The sequence below is a fragment of the Eulemur rufifrons genome, chromosome 3 (genome assembly GCF_041146395.1).
Source record: "Eulemur rufifrons isolate Redbay chromosome 3, OSU_ERuf_1, whole genome shotgun sequence".
Taxonomy (NCBI): Eukaryota; Metazoa; Chordata; class Mammalia; order Primates; family Lemuridae; genus Eulemur; species Eulemur rufifrons.
The window spans coordinates 85777561-85798942 of NC_090985.1; the positions used below are offsets into that span (position 1 = coordinate 85777561).

The window sequence follows — 21382 nt, forward strand, 5'->3', positions numbered from 1 at the left end:
GTACGAATGTAAAATGGTGTAGCAACTGGAAAAAACAATTTGGCAATTCCTCAAAAATGTACACATAGAGATACCATATGACCCAGTGTTTCTATTCCTATGTATACACCCAGAAGAAATGAAGACACATGTCCATGCAAAAACTTGTACACAAACATTCATAAAAACATTATTTATAATAGCGGGAAAGTGGAAACTACTCAAATCTCCATCAACTTATGAATGAATAAATAAAATGTGGTATAGTCATACAATGGAATATTATTCAGAAATAAAAAGAAATGAAGCACTGATAAAAACTACGACATGGACGGACCTTGAAAACATTATGCTAAATGAAGAAGAGAGTGACAAAAGGTCACATACTGTATGATTGCATTCATGTGAAATTTCCAGAATAGGCAAATCTATAGAGACAGAAAGTAGATTAGTGGTTGTCGGGGGCTGAGGGATTAGAGGGACTGGGGAGTACTTGCTAATGGGTACAGAGTTTCTTTGGGGAATGATGAAAATGTTCTAAATTTAGCTGGTGACAACGGTTGCACAACTCTGTGAATATACTAAAAACTACTAAATGATACACTTTAAAAAGGTGTATTTTACAATATGTGAATTGTATATCAATAAAGCTATTAACATAATGCATTAAATCAAGTTTCAGATTTTTCCCTTTCATGATGGAGTATGGTAAATGGATTTGGAGTGACACAGATGAAAGATCAGAACCCAGGAGGTGAGTATTTATTCCAGGTCTACCGAGTACTAGCTTTGAGATCTTAAGAAAATTCTTTAATCATTCTAGTGTTGGTTTCCCTATATGTAAAACAGAAAAAGCATAACCACTTCATTGGACCATTTCGAGAACTAAACCCAACAGCACATTGAAAAGCACCTAGCATACTTCCTAGCTCTAAAGGTGCCCAGTATTAGCCCTTCTCCTCTTCTTCCCTATCTTCTGTACCCTCCTATCCATAATCCAAAACCTTTTACTCTTTATTATGAAAATTTTCATACTAATACAAAAGTGGAAAGAAAAATAAAACAAACCCCTTTGTACCCACACACATTTCCACCAACTACCAACTCATGGGTAAACTCATCTCATCTTTATCTTCCCCACATGCCTTCACACTTCCCCTTCCCTGCTCAGATTATGTCAAAGCAAATCCCATTCATCATATCATATCATATCATTTGTAAATTTCCAGAAGGTACTTCTGAAAAGAGTACATTATTTGGTAAATAAATTAATACTATTACCATACATAAGAATAAGTTAATGATACTTTAATATTCGACAAACATCTACTTAGTTTTCCAATGTCCCTGGTTATCTCAGGTAAATTGTCATTGCATAAGTCAGGCTCTAAGAAAGACTCTGTATGTTGTAACTGATTGAGTCTTTTATATTTCTTTTGATCTATAGATTCACTTTGTTTCATTTCTCTCTCTTTTTTTTTTTTTTGGTAAAAAAAGCAATTTTTTGAGTTTTTTGTCTTGTAAGTTTTCCAGTCTTTTATTTTCCCTTTGCATCCCTGTGATGTGGTTTGAAATGTTCCTCTGCCCCTTGCAATTTCTGTAAATTAGTGGTTAGATCTGGATTAAAATTTTTTGTTTGCTTTTGATTTTATTTTTGCCAATACTACTTAAGAGAGAATGGTTATAATTTCATCTGGAGGCACATAATGTCCTCTTCAGTCATATTGGCAGGATTGATAATTACACTTAGATTCATTCATTTGCTAACAATTGCCAAATGGTGATTGTCTAATTTTATATTTCAATATTCATATATTTACTGGAATACTTCTGTAAGGAGAAATGTCTTGTCATCCAATATTTAGTTACTCGGAATGAAGTACAATTGTATAGGAAAAGCAGATCAAATGTTTGATTCTTTCTCTTTCCCTTGACCATTTTTTAAAAATAATAACTTTGATATCCTCCAAAGATTATTAACGAAAGGGTTTTTTGGATGAACATGCAGATATAAAAATATTTGATATAGCTCACTGTATTGCAGTTATTTATTCTTACTCATGTTTCAGTGTTTCAGCTCTTTCCTGTGGGAGACTATTTAAGCTGGCTCCTAAGTTCTTTTGACACAATCTTAGTCTTTGATAGTGTTCTTGCCTTCTGGTATGACAAGACAGCTATTTCAGGCTCTTTTTGTACATTCCCTGCTATGGGCCTAGAATCAACCATTATTACAAGGAATGTTGATTCCTTTTGATGTGAAATAATACTTAAAGACTTGAATCTGGACACTAGGAGTACTAGTTGCTATTGGGTTGGTAACAGTGGATAAAGTTAAGAAATAGGTATTTTCAAAATACCTTATTTTTAGATAATTCAGACTTAGAGAAAAGTTGCAAAAAGAAAAAAAAAACACAAAAATTCCTGTATACCTTTCACTTGGATTGCACAAATGTTAATTATTAAGGTAATAATGTTAACATTGTTGAATGACATTTTCCATAATCATTTGGTTGTTATTTTGGTTTATCATTTTTCACTCTCTCATATACGTGTATGTGTGCATACATACACACACACACATATATATATGTGTTCTCTTCTTTATATATATAAAATTTCCCGAGAACCACTTGAAAGTAAGCTGCAGATATGATGCTCTTTAGTCCCTAAGCACTTCAGAATATAGGACATTTTCTTATATGATCACAGTGTTATAATCAAACTCAGTAATTAATATTGATACAATACTCATGTACCAATCTTTCTTAAATTTCCTCAATTATCTGAATAATGTTACTAATGGCAAAAGAAAATTCTGGATTGCACATGGCATTCAATCATAATGTTTAAAAATCTTTAATCTGGAAGAGTTTTCTGTCTTTTTTGACATTGAAGAACGTGTTTTTGAAAAGTATGGCCCGGTTATTTTTTAGGAGGTCCCCCAATTTGTGTTTTTCCAGTGTTTTCTTATGTTTATTTTCAAGTCATGCATTTTTGGAAAGAATAACACAGGAGTGATATATTCTTTTCATATCAAAAGGCACAAGATGTTGGATTTTCTCTCACTGATGGTAATAACCTTGACCACCTGGTTAAGGTGATATCTTCCAGGTTTCTCTGGTATAAAGTGACTACTTTTCTCTTGTTAATTAATAAGTATCTTCTGGGGAGTAACTTTAAGACTACGTAGATATCCTGGAATTCATCAACATTTTACCCATGAATTTTAATGTCCTTTGTTACCTTTGCCTGTATCAATTACTATGATGGTTCCCAATTTGTGGTTTTCTAATTCCATCATTCCTTCTAAATTTATTTGCTGAGAGTCTACTGTGCGGAAGTGCTTCTCCTTCTCCCCATTTATGGACTTAGGGATTATTATTTTATTTCATGGGCTACACCACATTACTACCATTATCTATTTTTGTGCTTGAATTTTCTCAGATTTTACCAGGAGGAGCCCCTACAAGATGGCTCCTGTGTCTTTCTGACAAATCTCATCATTCTTTGAATGTGTCTTTGTTTTCTGGACCTAAAAGATATTCCAGACTCAAGTTTTGCTTTCTCAGTTGCAGTCCTAGACTCAGCCCTTTCTCCAAGGAAACCTGGTTTCTTTTAATAGAGAATGGCATTTAGAAAACAATATCTGGGCTGCAGCTGTGCTGACTGGCATTGGAGTGTATATTTTATTTTTTAAGATAAAAACTACTGAGTTCTTAATGATACTTCCAATTTTAAATCAGTATAATAGAATTTTTACTTAAACTTATTGATCTTACATATGTATTTCCTTTCCGCTGTGCCAAAAATTCTAGTTCTTAAGGACACCAAGATAATTGCTTCTTTGGGATATCACACAAATCATACATACAAGTCTCATCATAGTACAACACTACCATTAACAACATGATTACTGAAAAACAGTTTAAGAATGTATTGCTGTTCTCTCTGTCCTTAGAGTACATCCCACCAGAGAGACATTCAAATCACTCTGCTGATTATGACTTGTAGTAATTCATTTCAGTGTGTTTATGTCATCACACCAAAACACAGTTGTGCTGATTTGTTTCATTTGCCTTTGACTATGTGAAATTATTGTTTTAAGATTTAACTTTGTTTAAAAATTATATAAAATATTTAAGTGGTTCCAAAGTCAAATATTCAAAATTCTAAGAAGTCAAGATTGTATACGTATCCTCTCCTCTCTATACCTTTCCTTATTTCTACTGTCTACACCTTCCCTTCTGCCAAAGGTAACTTTCAAAAACAATTTGGTGTGTGTATATGTGTGTGTGCATGTGTTTGTGTGTGTTTTATGGTAGGACTGGTTTTTCTATTGTTGTTTTGATTATAATATAAGCAAATATGTATGTATGTTTTCATTACATTTACTTAAATAATAGCACCCAACAAACACATTTCTTCTCCTTGCCTTTTTTATTTAACAACATATCCAAGGATTATTCCACAATATATACAGATATTCTTTCATGTTTATAGCTGTATAGTACTCTATTGTGTGGTGGTACTGTAACTTATCCAGTTATTTTTTTTACTGGACATTTGGTGTTTTCTACTCTTTTGCTATTAAAATAGTATGACAATATATAACCACATGTACAGGACTTTTCATATTTCTCCAGTGTGTTCTTGGAATAAACTCAAAGTATAGACTCTTAAACAAAGAATAATTGCACATATAATGTTGTAGATATTGCAAAATTTCCCTGCATAGTGTTTGTACCATTTTGCCTTCCCAATAGCAATGTGTAAAAGTGCCTGTTACCCCAGAGCCTCACCACAGAGTATTTTGACAAACTTGAAGGTTTTTTTTAAAGCAGATAGATGAGCAGTGATGTTTAACTTTCACTTAAAAAGAATTTTTTTTTCTGTGAAGAATCTCCTAACATGGCTCATTTGTAGTAGAATTAAAGTCCCTTTATTCTCTATTTTTAGAAGCTCCCTATAATTAGGAATATTGGATTTTGTCTGTGATGTAAACAGCAAATAATTTTCTTTGACTATCACTTCACATCTTTTATTTTTGAGAGACAGGTGTTTAAAATAAACACAAACAACAACTATACAGGGAGAACATATAGCAAAACGTACATGGCTATCTTCCTTAATATTATAACTGCTGCCTATTAAAAGTCAAGCATATGACCAACATGGCCTATAAAGCAGTTCTACAGAGTTTTCCCTATGGCCAAAAATATCATGTGACGCACATGTAGGCCAGGTGTGTGTGGGGGGCAAACGATTCTAGAACACAGCAGCAAGACAAAAGGATCACAGCAATTTACGTATGCCCGGCTACATACAGAAAATCCCCAAACCATCTTCCAATTAGTGATGAAAAAAGCAATATAATCTAGATTTGTTTGCCTGGGGAGAAATTAACAAAAATAGAAAGCAAATAGTATAGCAAAACAAAGCTATCTGTCCATAAGACATCCTTACTTAGGAGGAAGAGTTAAGATCCACCCCTTCCACTGGTATACTCAGCGAGGCAACCACCAAGCGGCCTGACAGCTCATGGCACACCATGTCTGCACTGGATTTCAATGGTACACATATAGCCAGTCTGAAATAATTTAAATAGTCTCTTTTTGAGCTTCGTAACTTTTTAGTAGGGCATTAGTGATTAAGCAAATGGGCTTTAGAGTTAAATTTGTGCTCAAATCTGAGTTCTACCATACAATTTCTGTATCTTAAACTTGCTCAAGTTGCCAAACTCTTTGGGCTTCAATTTTCGTATGTGTAAAATGGACACAATGAGAGCTTTTGAAGAGGTTATTGAGAGTGTAAGTGAGAATGTGTATTTAAAGCACTTAGTGCAGTACATGTTGTACTATGTGTTTGATAAATAGTTTTTCCTGATCTGCCTATTGAGTTTTGTACATGGTCTTATATATATTAAACTTTCATGGTAAAGCATTATTTGTGAGAATGAACACTACACTGTCAATTCTCTTTCTAGGTAACTACCATAGGAAAACAGCCAGAGCTCTTAGTGTAACAGAATAACAAAGAAAATATCTTGATGATGAAAAAAATGGAAAAAGGCCACAAAAGGTAGAATAATTTAAACAGAGAAATAAGTTTTTGGTAAGTTCTGCCGAGTTATTTATTTAGCAATTATTTACCAAAACTTATTATAGGCTGTCCAATAGTAGGCACTGTGAACAAAAAGTCTCTAATAATAAAAATACCAATTATTAATTGAGTGACTATTCTGCACCAGGCACTATGATAGGAAATGTAATGAATGGCACAACTCATTGCAGAGGTTGAGAGTATAGACTCTGGAATAGTAGCAGTCTGGGTTGGTTTGAGTTCCAGTTCTTCCACTTACTATAAGACTAAGGGGAGCTTATAAAACTCAAAGAGCATCTGTTATTCTATCTATTAAATTGGTCAGTAATAGTACCTATTTCATAAATATGGTATAATTGCTAAGAGCATAGGCTCTGGAGATAATTTGCTTTGGTTTGTGTTCCACTTCTTCTGTTTTCTATTTATGTGACTTCTGGTAAGTTTATTAACTTTTCTGTGTCCCAATTTTATCATCAGTCAAATATAGATAATATTCCTTATTTCCTAAGGAATTAGTAAATATTAAATGAGATAACACAGGTAAATAAGTTAGAATACCATCTGACACACAGTAAATTCTCAATAAATGTTGGCTATTTTTTATTAGGATAAAATGGCATAATCTATATAAAATGCTTAGCTCAGGGTCTAGAAAATAGTATACACTAAATAGTACATTATTGTTTTTATATCTATTATTATTAACCTATTTAAAGATCCAAGGACTAGAAACACAAACTCACTACCATTCACCACACTTTAATAACAAGAGCTAAAGAGAGCAGTATTTCTTTTTTTAAACAGTGATTTTTTAAATTTCTTCAAATTTATGGGGTACATGTGAAATTTTGTTATATGTATATACTAGATAGTGATCAAGTCAGGGCTTTTAGGTTATCCATCATCTGAGTACAATACATTTCTGTTAAGAATAGTCATCTTGCTCTGCTGTCAAACATTAAACTTACTCCTTCTACCGTACTGTATGCTTGTACCCTTTAACTCACTTCTCTCTATCCTCCCCTCTCTCCCCCACTCAACCTTCTCAGTCTCTGTTTTCTATTTTTCCACTCTCTACCTCCATGTGTTCAAATTTTTTGGCCCCACATAAAAGTGAGAACATGGCAATATTTGTCTTTTTCTGCTTGGCTTATTACACTTAAGAGAAAGACCACCAATCTATCTATGTTGCTGCAAATGACTTGATTTCTTCTTTTTATGGCTGAATAGTATTCCATTGTGTATATATACATATTTTCTTTACCCATTCATCCACTGATGGGCACTTACATTGATTCCATACCTTTGCTATTATGAATGGCACTGCAATAAACATGCAAGTGCAGGTATACCTTTGATATATTTTCTTTTTCTTTGAGTAGATACCCAGTAATGGGATTGATTGATTGAATTATAATTCTATTATTAGTTTTTTGAGAAATCTCCATAATGTTTTCCATAGTGGATTTACTAGTTTATATACCCACCAACAGTGTATAATATTTCCCTTTTCACTGTTTTCTCACCAACATCTGTTCTTTGTCTTTTTAGTAATAGCCATTCTGACTGGGTTAGAATGATATCTCATTGTGGTTTTGATTTGCATTTCTCTGATGATTAGTAATGTTAAGCCTTGTTTCATATACCTATTGGCCATTTGTATGTCTTCTTTTGAGAAATGTCTATTCATGTCCTTTCCCCACTTTTTAGTGGGAATATTTGTTTTTTTCCTGTTGAGTTGTTTGAATTCTCTGTATGTTCTAGATATTTGTTCCCTATCAGATGCATAATTTGCAAATATTTTCTCCTGTTCACTCTGTTGATTATATGTTTTTGCTAGACAGATGCTTTTTAGTTTGACTAAGTCCCATTTGTCTATTTTTTTAATTTTTTGCCTGTGCTTTTGAGGTAATAATCATAAATTCTTTGCCTAGAACAATGTCCAGGAGAGTTTTCTATAGATTTTCTTCTAATATTTTTACAGCTTGAGGACTTACATCTAAGTCTATAATCCATTTTGAGTTGATTTGTGTATATGGTGAGAGATAGGAGTATAGTTTCATTCTTCTGCATGTAGCTATTCAATTTTCCCAGTATCATTTATTAAAGAGGATGTCCTTTCCCCAGTGTAAATTCTTCTGGGCTTTGTTGAAGATCAGTTGGCTGTAAATATGTGAATTTATTTCTGGTTCTCTATCCTGTTCCATTCATCTAGGTGTCCTTTTTATACCAACACTATGCTGTTTTGTTTACTATAGTCTTATAATATATTTTGAAGTCAGGTTATGTGATGCCTACAGGTTTGTCCTTTTTGCTCAAGATTTCTTTGGCTATTCAGGGTCTTTTTTGGTTCCACGAATTTTAGAATTTTTTTTTAATAATTCTGTGAAGAATGACTTGGTATTTTGATGGGGATTGCACTGCCTCTGTAGATTGCTTTAGGCAATATGGTCGTTTTAGCAATATTAATCCTTCCAACCCATGAGCATGGGATGTTTTTCCATTTGTTTGTGTCATCTTCAATTTCTTTCATCAGTGTTTTGTAGTTTTCCTTGTAAAGATTCTTCACTTCGTTGGTTAAATTTACTTCTAGGTTTTTTGTTTTTGTTTTATTTATTATTTTTTTTTTTTGCAGCTATTGTAAATTGGATTGCCTTCTTGATTTCTTTCTCTGTTAGATGGTGTATAGAAATGCTATTAATTTTTGTATGTTGATTTTGTATCCTGCAATTTTACTGAATTCACTTATCAAATCTAAGAGTTCTTCTTCTCCCTCAGGGATATCTATAATTCGTATGTTAGTTCACTTCACATAGTCCCATATCTCTCTAAGTGATTGCTCTGCCTTTTCTGTTCTCTTCTCTGCCTCTTTAAGTGACTGGGTTAGCTCAAGACCCTTGTCTTCAAGCTCTGAGATTCTTTCTTTCTTCTCCTTGGTTTAGTCTGTTGCTAAAGCTTTCTGCTGTATTTTGAAATTCCCTAAATGACTCTTTCATTTCTTTAAGTTCTATTATATCCTTCCTTGTGTTGTCTAGCTCCCTAGTGATTTTTTCATTAATTTCCTGATTTTTTTTTTTTTTTTGCTTATTTTTGTTGGTTTTCAACTTTCTCTTCAATTCCATTCATCTTATTTGCCATCAATATTCTGAATTCCACTTCTGTCATTTCAACAATTTCCCTGTAGTTGGAGTTCACTATTGTAGCTCCATTGTGATACCTTGGCAGTGTCAATCTGTTTTGATTTTTCATGTTGCCAGGGTTCTTCTGCTGGTTTCTTCTCATCTGAAACTCTATTCTAGATTCAAAGCTAACAGGTTTTCATAGCACCTATTCTTTGCTGGGAACTCTCCTGCTTAATGAGAAGAAGGGGAGGTCCCTAGATGGTGCTCCCCCCCACCCCCACCACTCTGGAATGGTGATGCAGCAGAGAAGGGGTATGTGCACTAGAAGCCTGTAACACAGCTGTTCTGATTTGTTCTGTTTGCTTCTGATTTCTTCCGTTCAAGGCTGTGCTGGATGCTGTTTGTGTTGGGTTGTTCAACAGATAGTTGTAGGATGTTGAGATGGGAGCTGAGTGAGACCCTCTTCACTGATGGTGGTGTTGTGAGGATTGCTCTGCCCAGGGTCTCCCTGCAGAGGTGAGACTAACAGCTGGGTGAGGCTACCTAGGAAGTGGTCATGGTTTCCTGGACCATGGGTATTTGCTCAAACCAGGTCCCAGTGTACTGGTGGCTCAAGGCTGGGGAGTTCCTTGCAGGGCATTGGACTTTGGAACAGTTCTGCCTCCTGCAGCAATGGTGGAAGCTCCAGGGTGGGGTCTTGGGACCTATGTGCAGAGCTAGAATCTTGGGGGAAGTCTCTTCAGCCTGGCGGGAGCTCTGGAGGCACAGAGGTGGAGCCTCGGTCTCCTATGTGAGAGTCTCAGAGCTAGGACTGAGGAGGAGCCAGAATTGCAGTTCTGAGCAGGGTGACAAAGTTGGAAGCAGGGCCATGTTGGTGGCAGGGTTGATCCAACCTGGAGGATGGGGTCAGGGCTGAGCAGGTGGGAGGCAGTTGGGACCTGGAGAGTGGAGTCGGGGCCAAAAGGCTTGGGGACTGCACAGATGCCAAGCCACATGGGTGGAGGTCAGTTCCAGTGGCCTAGGGGCTGCAGAGTTCTCCCCACCTCTCCCAGAACCTGCTGAAGCAGTTGCCCAAAGCCTCTCAGATCAGAGCCTGCAGCACCTCAGTCAATGCCCACGTTCAGATCCCGTTGCGCTGTAAGGGGGAGTACTTGGCTTCCAGTCACAGCGCATGGTTCAGGGGAGCCTCCAGTTAGTCTGCTCCCTACCCAGCCTGGTGGAGGAGGGCTATGAAGGCCTCCAAGACAAAGCTGAGTCCCACGCTAACCTGGTGCCATGCACTTGAGAGCTCAGGATTGCTTTAGCTGTTGCCCAATCCCCACTGTGCCTGTTGTCTGGTGCAAGAACTCCACACAGACACTAGGCAGGACCCTGGTCCATCCAGATAGAGGTCTTCGGCAGTGGAGGGAACCCTCTCACAACTTGGCCATAGTGCCGGTGGGGTGCGTGTGGCACTCCAGCACTCTATCATCCTATTCTTCCCCACATATACTTTGATCTTGTCAAATGTATCATCCTGTCACGTTTTTTTTTCTTTTTTTTCCCACCCTGAGCGTCCTGTGTTGCTTCTCTGTGATTTCACACTGTTCTTTCCAAGAAGAGCAATCTGTACGTAGGCACTTGCCTGCAATTTTCACTTTTCTTTGAGAGTGGCATGGTGGCAGGCTGCTTCTAGTCTGCCGTTTTTTTGTTTTTTTTTTTACATGTATTGTTTCTTTAGCCTGTATTTCATTTAGTTCTGCTCTGATTTTTATTATTTCTTTTCTTCTGCTAATTTTGGTTTCAGTTTGTTCTTTTCCAGTTCCTTCAGGTGCATTGTTAGTTTGTTAGTTTGTAATCTTTATAGTTTTTTACGTAGGCATTTAATGCTATAAACTTCCCTCTTTGCACTCCTTTTTCTGTATCCTACAGGTTTTGGTATGTTATGTTTCCATTTTCATGTTTCAATAATTTTTTTTTATTTCCATCTTAATTTCTTTGTTGACACAATGGTCATTCAGGAGCATGTTGTTTAATTTCCACATATTTGTATAGTTTCCAGAATTCTTGCTGGTATCAATTTCTAGTTTTATTCCACTGTGGTCTGAGAAGATATTTGATATTATTTAGATTTTTAAAAATGTATGGAGACTTGTTTTGTGGCCTAACACATGGTCTATTCCAGAGAATGTTCCATGTGCTATTGAAAGAATGTATATTCTGCAGTTGTTTCTTTTTACTTTTGTTGATTTAAAGTCTGTTTTATCTAAGTATAGTTAGTACTGCTTGATTTGGTTTCTGTTTGCATGGAATATCATTTTGTATCCCTTTACTTTCAGTCTATGTGTATCTTTAATGATAAGATGAGTTTCTGGTAAGCAGGCTATAGCTGGATATGTTGATTTTAAAGAAGCTCAGTGAAATACAAGAATTCTGAAAAATAATGGAAAGTGATTAGAATGCAATTCAGCCATTCTGTATCTTTTAAGAGTAGAATTTAATCTGTTTTTATTCCAAGTTTTTCACATATTGATATGTAAAGTTTTGTTCCTAACATATTGTTAATCTTTTTCTGGCTGTTTTATTATCCCTCATAGTTTATTTTTCTCTTTTAGTTTGTTCCTTGTGGTTTGATGGATTTCTGTAGTAGTTCCATTTGAGTCCTTTCTCTTCTTCCCTTGTATGATCACTTTACCAGTGACTTTTGTACTTTCATGTGTTTTCACAATGGCAAATGTTGTCTTTTCATTTCTAGGTTTAGGACTTTCTTGAGCATTTCTTGTAAGGCCGGTCTTGTGGTAATGAATTCCTTCAGCATTTGTTTGGGAATGACTTTATTTATCTTTCATTTATGGAGGATAACTTAGTTAGGTACAGTATACTTTTGTGACAGTTTATTTGTTTTTTGTTTTTTGTTTTTTTTTTTTCAATTTGGCACTTTGAATATATCATCCTGTTCTCTTCTGGCCTGTAAGTTTTCTGCTAAGAAATCCACTGTTAGTATGTTGAGGTTTCCCTTATTGGTGACTAGATGCTTTTTTCTCTTGCTGTTTTTAGGATTTGCTGGTTAGGTTTGACTTTAGACAGTCTAATTATAACATGCAGTGGGGAAGAATTTTTGCATTGTATCTGCCTGGGTATAATTGAGCTTCCTGTATCTGAATATCTAAATCTCTTGCTAGACATGGGGAGTTTTCATCTATTATTTTGTTAAATAGGTTTTTAATCCTTTCTTTGTTTCTTCGCTCTCAGAGATACCAATAATTCATAAATTTGTTCATTTTAGGTTGTCACAAATGTCACAATGGCTTTGCTCATTCTTTTTTATTCTTTTTTTTTTTTTTTTTTTTGAGACAGAGTCTCACTTTGTTGCCCGGGCTAGAGTGAGTGCCATGGTGTCAGCCTAGCTCACAGCAACCTCAAACTCCTCAGCTTAAGCGATCCTACTGCCTCAGCCTCCCGAGTAGCTGGGACTACAGGCATGCGCCACCATGCCCGGCTAATTTTTTCTGTATATATTTTTAGTTGATCAGATAATTTCTTTCTGTTTTTAGTACAGACGAGGTCTTGCTCTTGCTCAGGCTGGTCTCGAACTCCTAACCTCGAGCGATCCACTCACCTTGGCCTCCCAGAGTGCTAGGATTATAGGCGTGAGCCACCTTGCCCGGCCTTCTTTTTTATTCTTATTTATTTTCTTCTGACTGAATTATTTAAAAAGACTTACCTTCAAGTTCTGAGACTCTTTCTTCTGCCTGATCTAGTCTATTGTTGAAGATTTCAAATGTATTTTGTATTTTCTTCAATGAATTCTTCAGTTCCAGAATTTCTATTTGGTTCTTTTCAAGATATCTTTTTGGTAAATTTCTCATTCATATCCTGATTATTTACTGATTACCTTGTATTATTTTTCAGTATTCTCTTATATTTTACTGACCACCTTTAAAAATCAATATTTTGAATTCTTTATTGGGATTTCAAATATTTGTTTTTAATTAAGATCTTTTGTTGGAGAATTATCGTCTTCCTTTAGAGATATCCTATTTCCTTGCTTTTTCATGTTTCCCATGCCTTATACATTAATATCTCTACATCTGGTGTAATAATCAGTTCTTCTTATATTTTTACTGACTTTTTAAACTTACTTTTAGGAGGACATTTTCCTAAAGATGTATCTATGGTGTTGACTATGTAGCGTACTTTGTCTTTTATTCTGGGTGTACACACTAGTATAGTCTCTGTATTTCTTTGGCTGTAAACACCATTAGTCATATCTGTGATTTCTTGAGTGGGTTAGATTGTGGCTATTAGTGGAGGCTGTGGTGAAGATGTGCCAGAGACTAGACTGCCAGGGAGGCCAGTCTTCAGACCCCGGTGTGGCAGCAATGGGTTGAGCATGCCTATGTCCATTCCTGCTGCTATGCCAAAATGCCCTAGACCAGGCAATTTATAAATAATAGACATGTGTTTCTCACAATTCTGAAGGCTGGGAAGTCCAGATCATGGTGGACACTGAGCAGAAGGACCAAACAGGCTCCCTCAAGCACTTTCACAGGAGCACTATTCCCTGCCCTCATGACCTAATTACCTCCTAAAGGCCCCACTTTTTAGTACTATTGTGGAGATAGATTAAGTTTCAATATGAATTTTGGAGGGACACAAACATTCAAACTCTAGCATACATACGGTAATTTTATTTTTAATCTTTTAAGGCATTGCTACACTGTTTTCTATAGTGGCTGCATCATTTTACATCCCCACCAAAAGTGCACAAGGGTCCCAATTTCCTCACATCCTTACCAAAACTTGCCATTTTATGTTTTGTTTTGTTTTTGTTTTTGTTTTGATAGTAACCATTCTAATGACTATGAAATAGCATTTTATTGCGGTTTTGATTTGGATTTCTCTAATGATGAGTGATATCAAACATCTTTTTATATACCTGTTGGTCATTTCTGTATCATCCATCTTTGGAGAAATATCTATTCAAATCTTATGCACATTTTTTCGTTGAGTTTTTGTTGTTGTTGTTGTTGAGTTATAGAAGTTCTTTATATATTCTAGACATTAACTCCTTATCAGATATATAATTTGTGAAAATTTCTCCCATTCCACAGGTTGCCTTTTCACTGTGTTGATTGTGTGCTTTGATGCACAGAAGTGTAAGAATATTTTTCAGGATACCATTACCTACATAACACAGCATCTTCTTCATAAGGATAAATGGGAGATAATTTTCTTAGGGTTCAGCAGCAGGAATGGTTAGTTTCCAACAATAACTGGTTTGCTGTGATCCTATGGATGGCAATGACACTGAGTGGCAAAAAGCTCAATTATGGCCCAGCTGGAGCAGTAATACAGAACCTTACCACTGCATTCTGTGCAGGAGGTCTACATTTTTCCTATGGTCTGTTCAAAAGTCATTGGAATGATTTTTCCCATATAATTCTTTTGAAATATTTTATATTATGGATATTTTTGCCACCTACCTAAAATTATTTTTCAGTGGGAAATTAACTGATGTTACTCTTAATAGTTACTAAAACCACCTACATTTTACAGAGAAGGAAAATAAAGCTCAGCATCTATAAATAACTTCCTGAAGGCCACATGGCTAGTAAATGGCAGGAGCCAAGATCCCACCCAAGGCTTTTCTGTGGATTTTTTCAGAACACTGGGCTACTTCTCGAGGCAGTGAAAACAACTACCCAAAATATGAGACAGGAAGTGTCACTGGTGATGCAGTAACTGTGATCTCCAAGAGGTCGTGGGAGGTGAGATCACTTTCTACAGGGTAACTAGGGAGGCTGGAGTTTGAAGGATGGAGAACAGTTGAAGAAGGGGAGAGAAAGACATGAACCAAAAATGTGGCAGTAAATAAAAGTATGACCTAGATGTACTGTAGTATTAAAAAGTGGGGCAGCCAATGGGCTGCCTTACCCTATTGCTTGTTGAGCATAGTGCAGAGTCTGAATAGAATATAAGAGGGAAATGAAGTGTAAGATATAGACGGGTGCCACAACACGGAGACTGTTAATTCTAGTCAGAGAAATCTGGACTTAACTTGGTAGGTAGCAAAGAGTCCAGAAACTATTTTCAGCAGGATTCTGCTTTCAGAAGGTTCCTCTGGTGTCATGTCATAAGTAGGTCTCCCTAGAGGGAAGGGCTGAGAAAATGACTTATTGAGGGGTTCTCTCAAGTGAAACCTATAAAAGAGGGAGGGAAGCGGGAGAAGCTGGGCAGAGGGATGGGTTCAGCTCAAGGCTGCTCACAGCCCAATCCCAAAGAGAGCTCTGGAAGCTGAATGACATCTGACAGCCTGGAGCCTTATTTTAGTCCATCTTTGGCTGAGGATGAACCCAGCACCTGTGGTCAGGATGGCTCACCTCAGGACGAGGGTGAGCTCCTGAGCACCCAGCACTCACAGCGGTGGAAGGGAGGGGAAGGGAGGGGAAGAGAAGTGAAGCTGGGGAAGGGAGGCTGGGCAGGCACCAACCACATCTACTATGTGGCATTTTGAAGGATGAACTGGAATCACAGGAGCCTGAAGAATTACACATATACATAGGAAAGGTGCTACCATCTGAACTGGGATAATGGCTATGTAGGCAAAATCATGGCTTCCCAAAGATGTTCATGTCCTGAGCTCCAGAACCTGTGACTATGTTACTTTACAAGGCAAAAGGGACTTTACATGATTAAGGTTAAAGATCTTGACATGAAGAAATTATCTAGATGAGCCAGGTGGCCCCAACCTAACAAGATTCCATAACCAGGGAGAGCCATTCCTGACTGAAGTCCAAGAGAGATAAGATGCTGCTGGCTTTAAAAATGTGGCAAGAAGGCCACACTCAGGAATGCAGGCAGCCTCTAGATGCCGGAAAGGACAAGGAAACAGGTTTCCTCTAGAACGGAAGGAGGGCAGGCCGGATGCCACCTTGATTTTGTTTGCCTCACGGAGACTGATGTTCAACTTCTGTGCTACAGAGCTCTAAGATAATAACTTTGTGTTGTTTTAATTTGTTATAGAAGCAATAGAAAAAGAATACCATGGCAATGGAAGGTAAAGGAAAAGACTATTGAATAAAGAATTGATAGAGTTCCTACAATTTTTTAAAAAGCTTAAAAATAACATTATTCTCTATTTTATTTCCTTATTTTAAATAGAATTACTAATTCTTATTACTTTTCTCAAATTCATAAAGTAACTTTAAAAGTCACAAAATGATCTCAATGAAATTATAACTGAACTAAAATATGACAGCAAAAGATCTGTATTTTGTAAAGGTTAAGAAAAACATATTTTTAGTGAATCCTCAAAATTGTTAAGGGAAGAGTAAATGGAAGGAGCTATATTTATTTTTATTATTACATTAAAGATATATGTACCAAGTGAACACAAACTATAACTCATTCTGATTAGCTAATTTTTTAGTAGCTAGCTGCCTGAGATTTACCTTTTCTTCCTCAGGAACAGATGGGACTGTGAGCTTCGTGGGCACCAGAGGGTGCTATGGGACAGGCTCTCCCGCTCATGCAAGGATGCTCTCCGGGAAAGCAAAGGATGGTGGCTATGGCTCTGCAAGCCTGCAATCCCTCTCTCTGTTATCTAGCACTCTTAAAAATGAGATGTGAGAGTGGGGTCAATTTTTTTGCACTGACATAAATATTTTTTCAATAAAAACTTATGGCAACTACTGGCATATTCCTCAATAAAAAATGAAAAATAATAAGTGTGCAATAAAATTTGGCAATTTCCATTAAGTATTACAAAATAGAACTATGGCCAGGTACAGTGGCTCATGCCTGTAATCCTAGCACTCTAGGAGGCTGAGGCGAGAGGATCACTTGAGCCCAGGAGTTTGAGGTTGCTGTGCGTTATGGTGATGCCACTACTCTAGCCTGGGAGACCGAGTGAGACCCTGTCTCCAAAAAAAAAAAAAAAAAAAAAAAAAAAAAAAATTGAAATATAAGGTAAGTAAATGAAAATCACAAGTGTCATGCAATTTAGTTAAATGGACACTTTCCTGAGCTAGTGCTGGGAAGAGAGGGTCTGAGGGGGAGGCTGTGTCCTAAGAATGATATTAACCAAGTGTCAGGGCATCCATAATTTATCCAGTGAGAGCTAAATCCACTTCAGTTCAAAGAATAATTAAAGTTCTTTAGCTCACCAGAAAAGGTGTGTGGACACCAATGCCGCTGCAAGTGAGCACAGAAAAAAGGGATGGACGGGAGCCAAGAAAAGTAACAACCCCATACAAGTTCATTTATGGCTCAGCCAGCCAGGCTTTTGCAGAATACATCGGAAGGAGCAAATGAACCTAGAAATGGTGATGACTGTATCTTTTTCTTAAAATGAACATAGACCATAACTGCAAGAAAATGGATTATTAATACTGCAAATCGCAGGGAAGGTCATGGCATAAGAAGGAGCCCAGCTGGGGCGAGACAAGGAGGAACACGCAGAGGACTAGAAAAGCAGGACCAAACCAGGAGAGCACACTTACCTCCTACTGCACTTGCTGTGCACACTCAACAGGGAGTTTTGCATGGAGTTAGCACACAGATTAAAATAATTTTAAAATATTATCATGGTTTATTAAAGGGAATTCATATTTAAGCATATAGTCATGAATTTTATCTATGTTTTTGGTGATTCAGCAATACATTTTTCATGGTACAAAACCCAGAGGTGTATTCATATTTGAAGTAGAAGAACACTAACTTTAACATCAGGATTTATATGATCCCGTTTTTTTATACATGTTAAGTATCCCTAATCTGAAAGTCTGAAATCTGAAATGCTCCAAAATCCAAAATTTTTGAGCACTGACATGATGCCACAAGTGGAAAATGCCATACCTGACCTCCTGTGACAGGTCGCACTCAATCAAAATGGAGTCAAAACTTTGTTTCATGCACAAAATTATTAAAAATATTGTATAAAATTACCTTGAGGCTATGTGTATGAGGTGTCAATGAAACATAAATGAATTTCATGTTTACACTTGGGAGACATCCCCAAGATATCTCATTATGTATGTGCAAATATTCCATAATCCAACAAAAACAATCTGAAATCCAAAACGTTTCTGGTCCCAAGAATTTTGGAGATGGGATATCTTACCTGTACAATACTGCCCATCAGTTTCTTTCTATGTATATATCTAGCCACCAAGACAAATTTCAATATTTTTTCTGTTCCGAAAGATATTTGTACCCATGATCACCAAATGTTGATGATGGGTATTTCTAGGTGCTTCTCCCCTTCTAACTAAACATTGAGTGATAGATTTTTGTTTTCAGCCAAAACAACATATCACAACAGATTGAATGCAGAAGCAGATATGAAAATGCAGACTTTTTGATTAAGCCAGACATTAGATTTTCAAAAATCTAAACAATGTAACTTTCTTACTAATATTTTATTTTAGAAAACAAAGTATTTTTTCATAAATATGCCATTTATGTTGATGTAATGGTTTATCACTGTCATTTTTAAATGAACAAACATATAAAGTTGTTATCAGTTTTGATTTCTAACATGTTTACATATCTAATATCAATATAATATCAGTAAAAGAATCTAATATTAATGGATATAATCCACATAAATCAGAGCTCTTTGGGTTCTCTCTAATTTTTAAGAATGTAAAGGGGTTCTGAGACCAAAAAATTGAGACTTTTTCCTCATTAATTCCTAAATGTATAGCTCTAAATCAAATCTCTCACATAAACAATAACTCATATAAACACATTTAATAGACAACTCAAAATAAACAGTCCAAAAGAGAACTCTCAATGCTATCTCAACCTGACAAATTTGCTTTTTTCCTAGTTTTTTCAATTTTGGTAAATGGTACCACAGTTGACCTACCTGCTCATCTCCCAAACCCAGGAATCGTCATTAACTGATTTTTTCTACAACTCCCCATATCCAACCCATTAGCAAGGTCCACTGACACTCCTGTTAAAATATACCCCTAATCATACCACTTCTCACCACCTTTGCAACTATCACCCCAGTTCAGAGCACCATCATATTCTTTTGACATCTTGGAAAATTAAAACAAACAAACAAAAAGCCCTTATCGAGTAATGTTTCCAAAGGGGAAACCACAGAAAAGTACAAGTGTCTTCCATATCATTATCATCATCATCATCATTTAGCTACAGGCAGAATAAAATAATTTACATGATATAATGTTATTAGTTTGTATTCTTTAATTTGGTGATTCAGCAATTACAGTGATTCCATTTTCTCTAACCAAATTCTAAAAGCCTTGACTCAAAAAAGTAGTGACATATATTTAATGCAATAACTTTCATAAAAGAATCGAAGCATAAAACTTTGAAAGTTTTAAAACGTTAGCACGAAATAAATTATATCTGAATATTTTATATGTTCCAGAAACGTTTGAGTTTTAGGCAGGAGATTAAAACATAAGCTCTACATTTTCTTTTCATTAGATATATAGTTCAACTTACCTTATCGAGTTCATCTGAAATTGCAATACCTGGAAGTCAAGAAAAATTTATAAAAATGTTTTAGAAGCAATCTTTAGTAACCTAATGTTAAAAATAAAAACAAAAGTTCTATTTGTAAAATTAGTGCATGTCCTATTCTATTTTTTATTAGTGCTTCAAAATAATGTGTCATATCCTTTTTACCAATGAAAACAAATTAGGAATTTAAGACAACTATGAGAGCCATGAACTGCTGGAACAATGCAAATGATGCAACAAAAAAAATCCAAAATCAATAATTTACATAATATGGTACAAGGAAGTACCATATTTCTTGTATATTGTTATAGGCAGAGCAAACTTGCAAAGACAATTGTAGAGATCCTGTCTTTATGTTATGATGACAAATGATCAAGTACAACTTAGCCTGTTACCATTTTGCTCCTTCTTAAGAATGGATTTAGAGTACTACAGTGATTAAATATTAAGGCAGACTGGGGCTTAAAGATCACTTATTTCAATTTATTTCTTTTGTGGATGAAGAAATAGACTAGAGAACTTAAGGAATTTGTCCCACAGTCCCTGAGGTTGACAGCTTCTTGAGCCAATGCTTAAACGGTTCCTGCTCACAAGTTCCTCTCTTGCCATCCACAGATTCTTCCCTGCACATGGGTCTCAGTTGTGTTTTTATCATCCCTCCACAGTTATTCTAAGTCAGCAATATGAAGAGTTTATGTCCTTAATTTATTTCTCCGTGATGGCAGACTCTGTCAACCTCACTTCCTTTTTTGAAATGCCGTCTTCTCTTTCCTCTTCTCCTTCTTTGTCTTCTTTATAGGAATTCTCTTTTTGGTGGGAGAAAACATCTTTTCCAGAAATGTCAAGCGCTCTTTGCTGAGATGTCTTTTCCTCTCACTTGACATACTTTCCTTGATAATCTGACCCATACTATTGACTTTTCTTTTTTCTCCATATGGTAGCGACCAGCACATCTTTACTGCCAGCCCAGACTTTCTTCCTGAGCCAGGTGTTGAATTCCTGTGGTCATTTCAACTTCAACATGTCAAACTAAAGACATCATCCTCCCAACTCACTCTCTCTCTCTCTCTTTTTTTGTCTTTTGAACAGCGGTGTGCCTGGGGCTGAACATAGGCACCATGGACATTGGAGCAGGCGGGGCCTTCAGGTCTGGGCACACAGCAAACGGCAGCTGGCATCAAACCCCAGTGGGGGATGGACCAAGAAACAAGGAAAGGTCTAAAGTTTGAAGGGTACAGAGAGAAAACAAGAACGGGATTTGAAACTGAAGTTCAGCAGACTATAAAGAGCAGGAAAGAACAAACTGAGTTGGAAAAGAACCTGAAAATAGTCTCAGGAAAATAAACCTGAATAAGGAGCCTATTCCAGGATTTGGATCCCCTCCGCTGTCGGTAGAGGGTGCAGAAGGCACTTTACTGGTTCCTACATCATCTCCCCTCCACTAACCTAATGAATCAATCATACACATAGCCGAAAAAAATATGTGCTACTTCATCTCAGTAAATGGTACCATTCTTCCCCTTGTAGAAAAAATTAGAAATACAGGCATATTTGGGGTGCATTCTTCAATATTCTATGAAATTCTTTTTTTTTTTTTTTTTATGGTAAAAGTAATTGGTAACTAAGAATTGTTGTGTCACTGTACTAAAAGAGAGTCTAACTACCACTTCAGGGATTTTGGGTGACCTAAGGTTAAACAA

General features: G+C 36.3%; 1 protein-coding gene across 1 annotated transcript in view; it reads right to left on the minus strand.

Moving 5' to 3' along the window:
* The window catches only part of LOC138381833 (uncharacterized protein C8orf34-like), a 159601-nt gene that overhangs the window by 22633 nt on the left and 115586 nt on the right, over positions 1-21382 (minus strand). Inside the window, 1 exon segment of the mRNA XM_069466418.1 lies at positions 19665-19693. Coding sequence (XP_069322519.1) covers positions 19665-19693 — 29 coding nt within the window.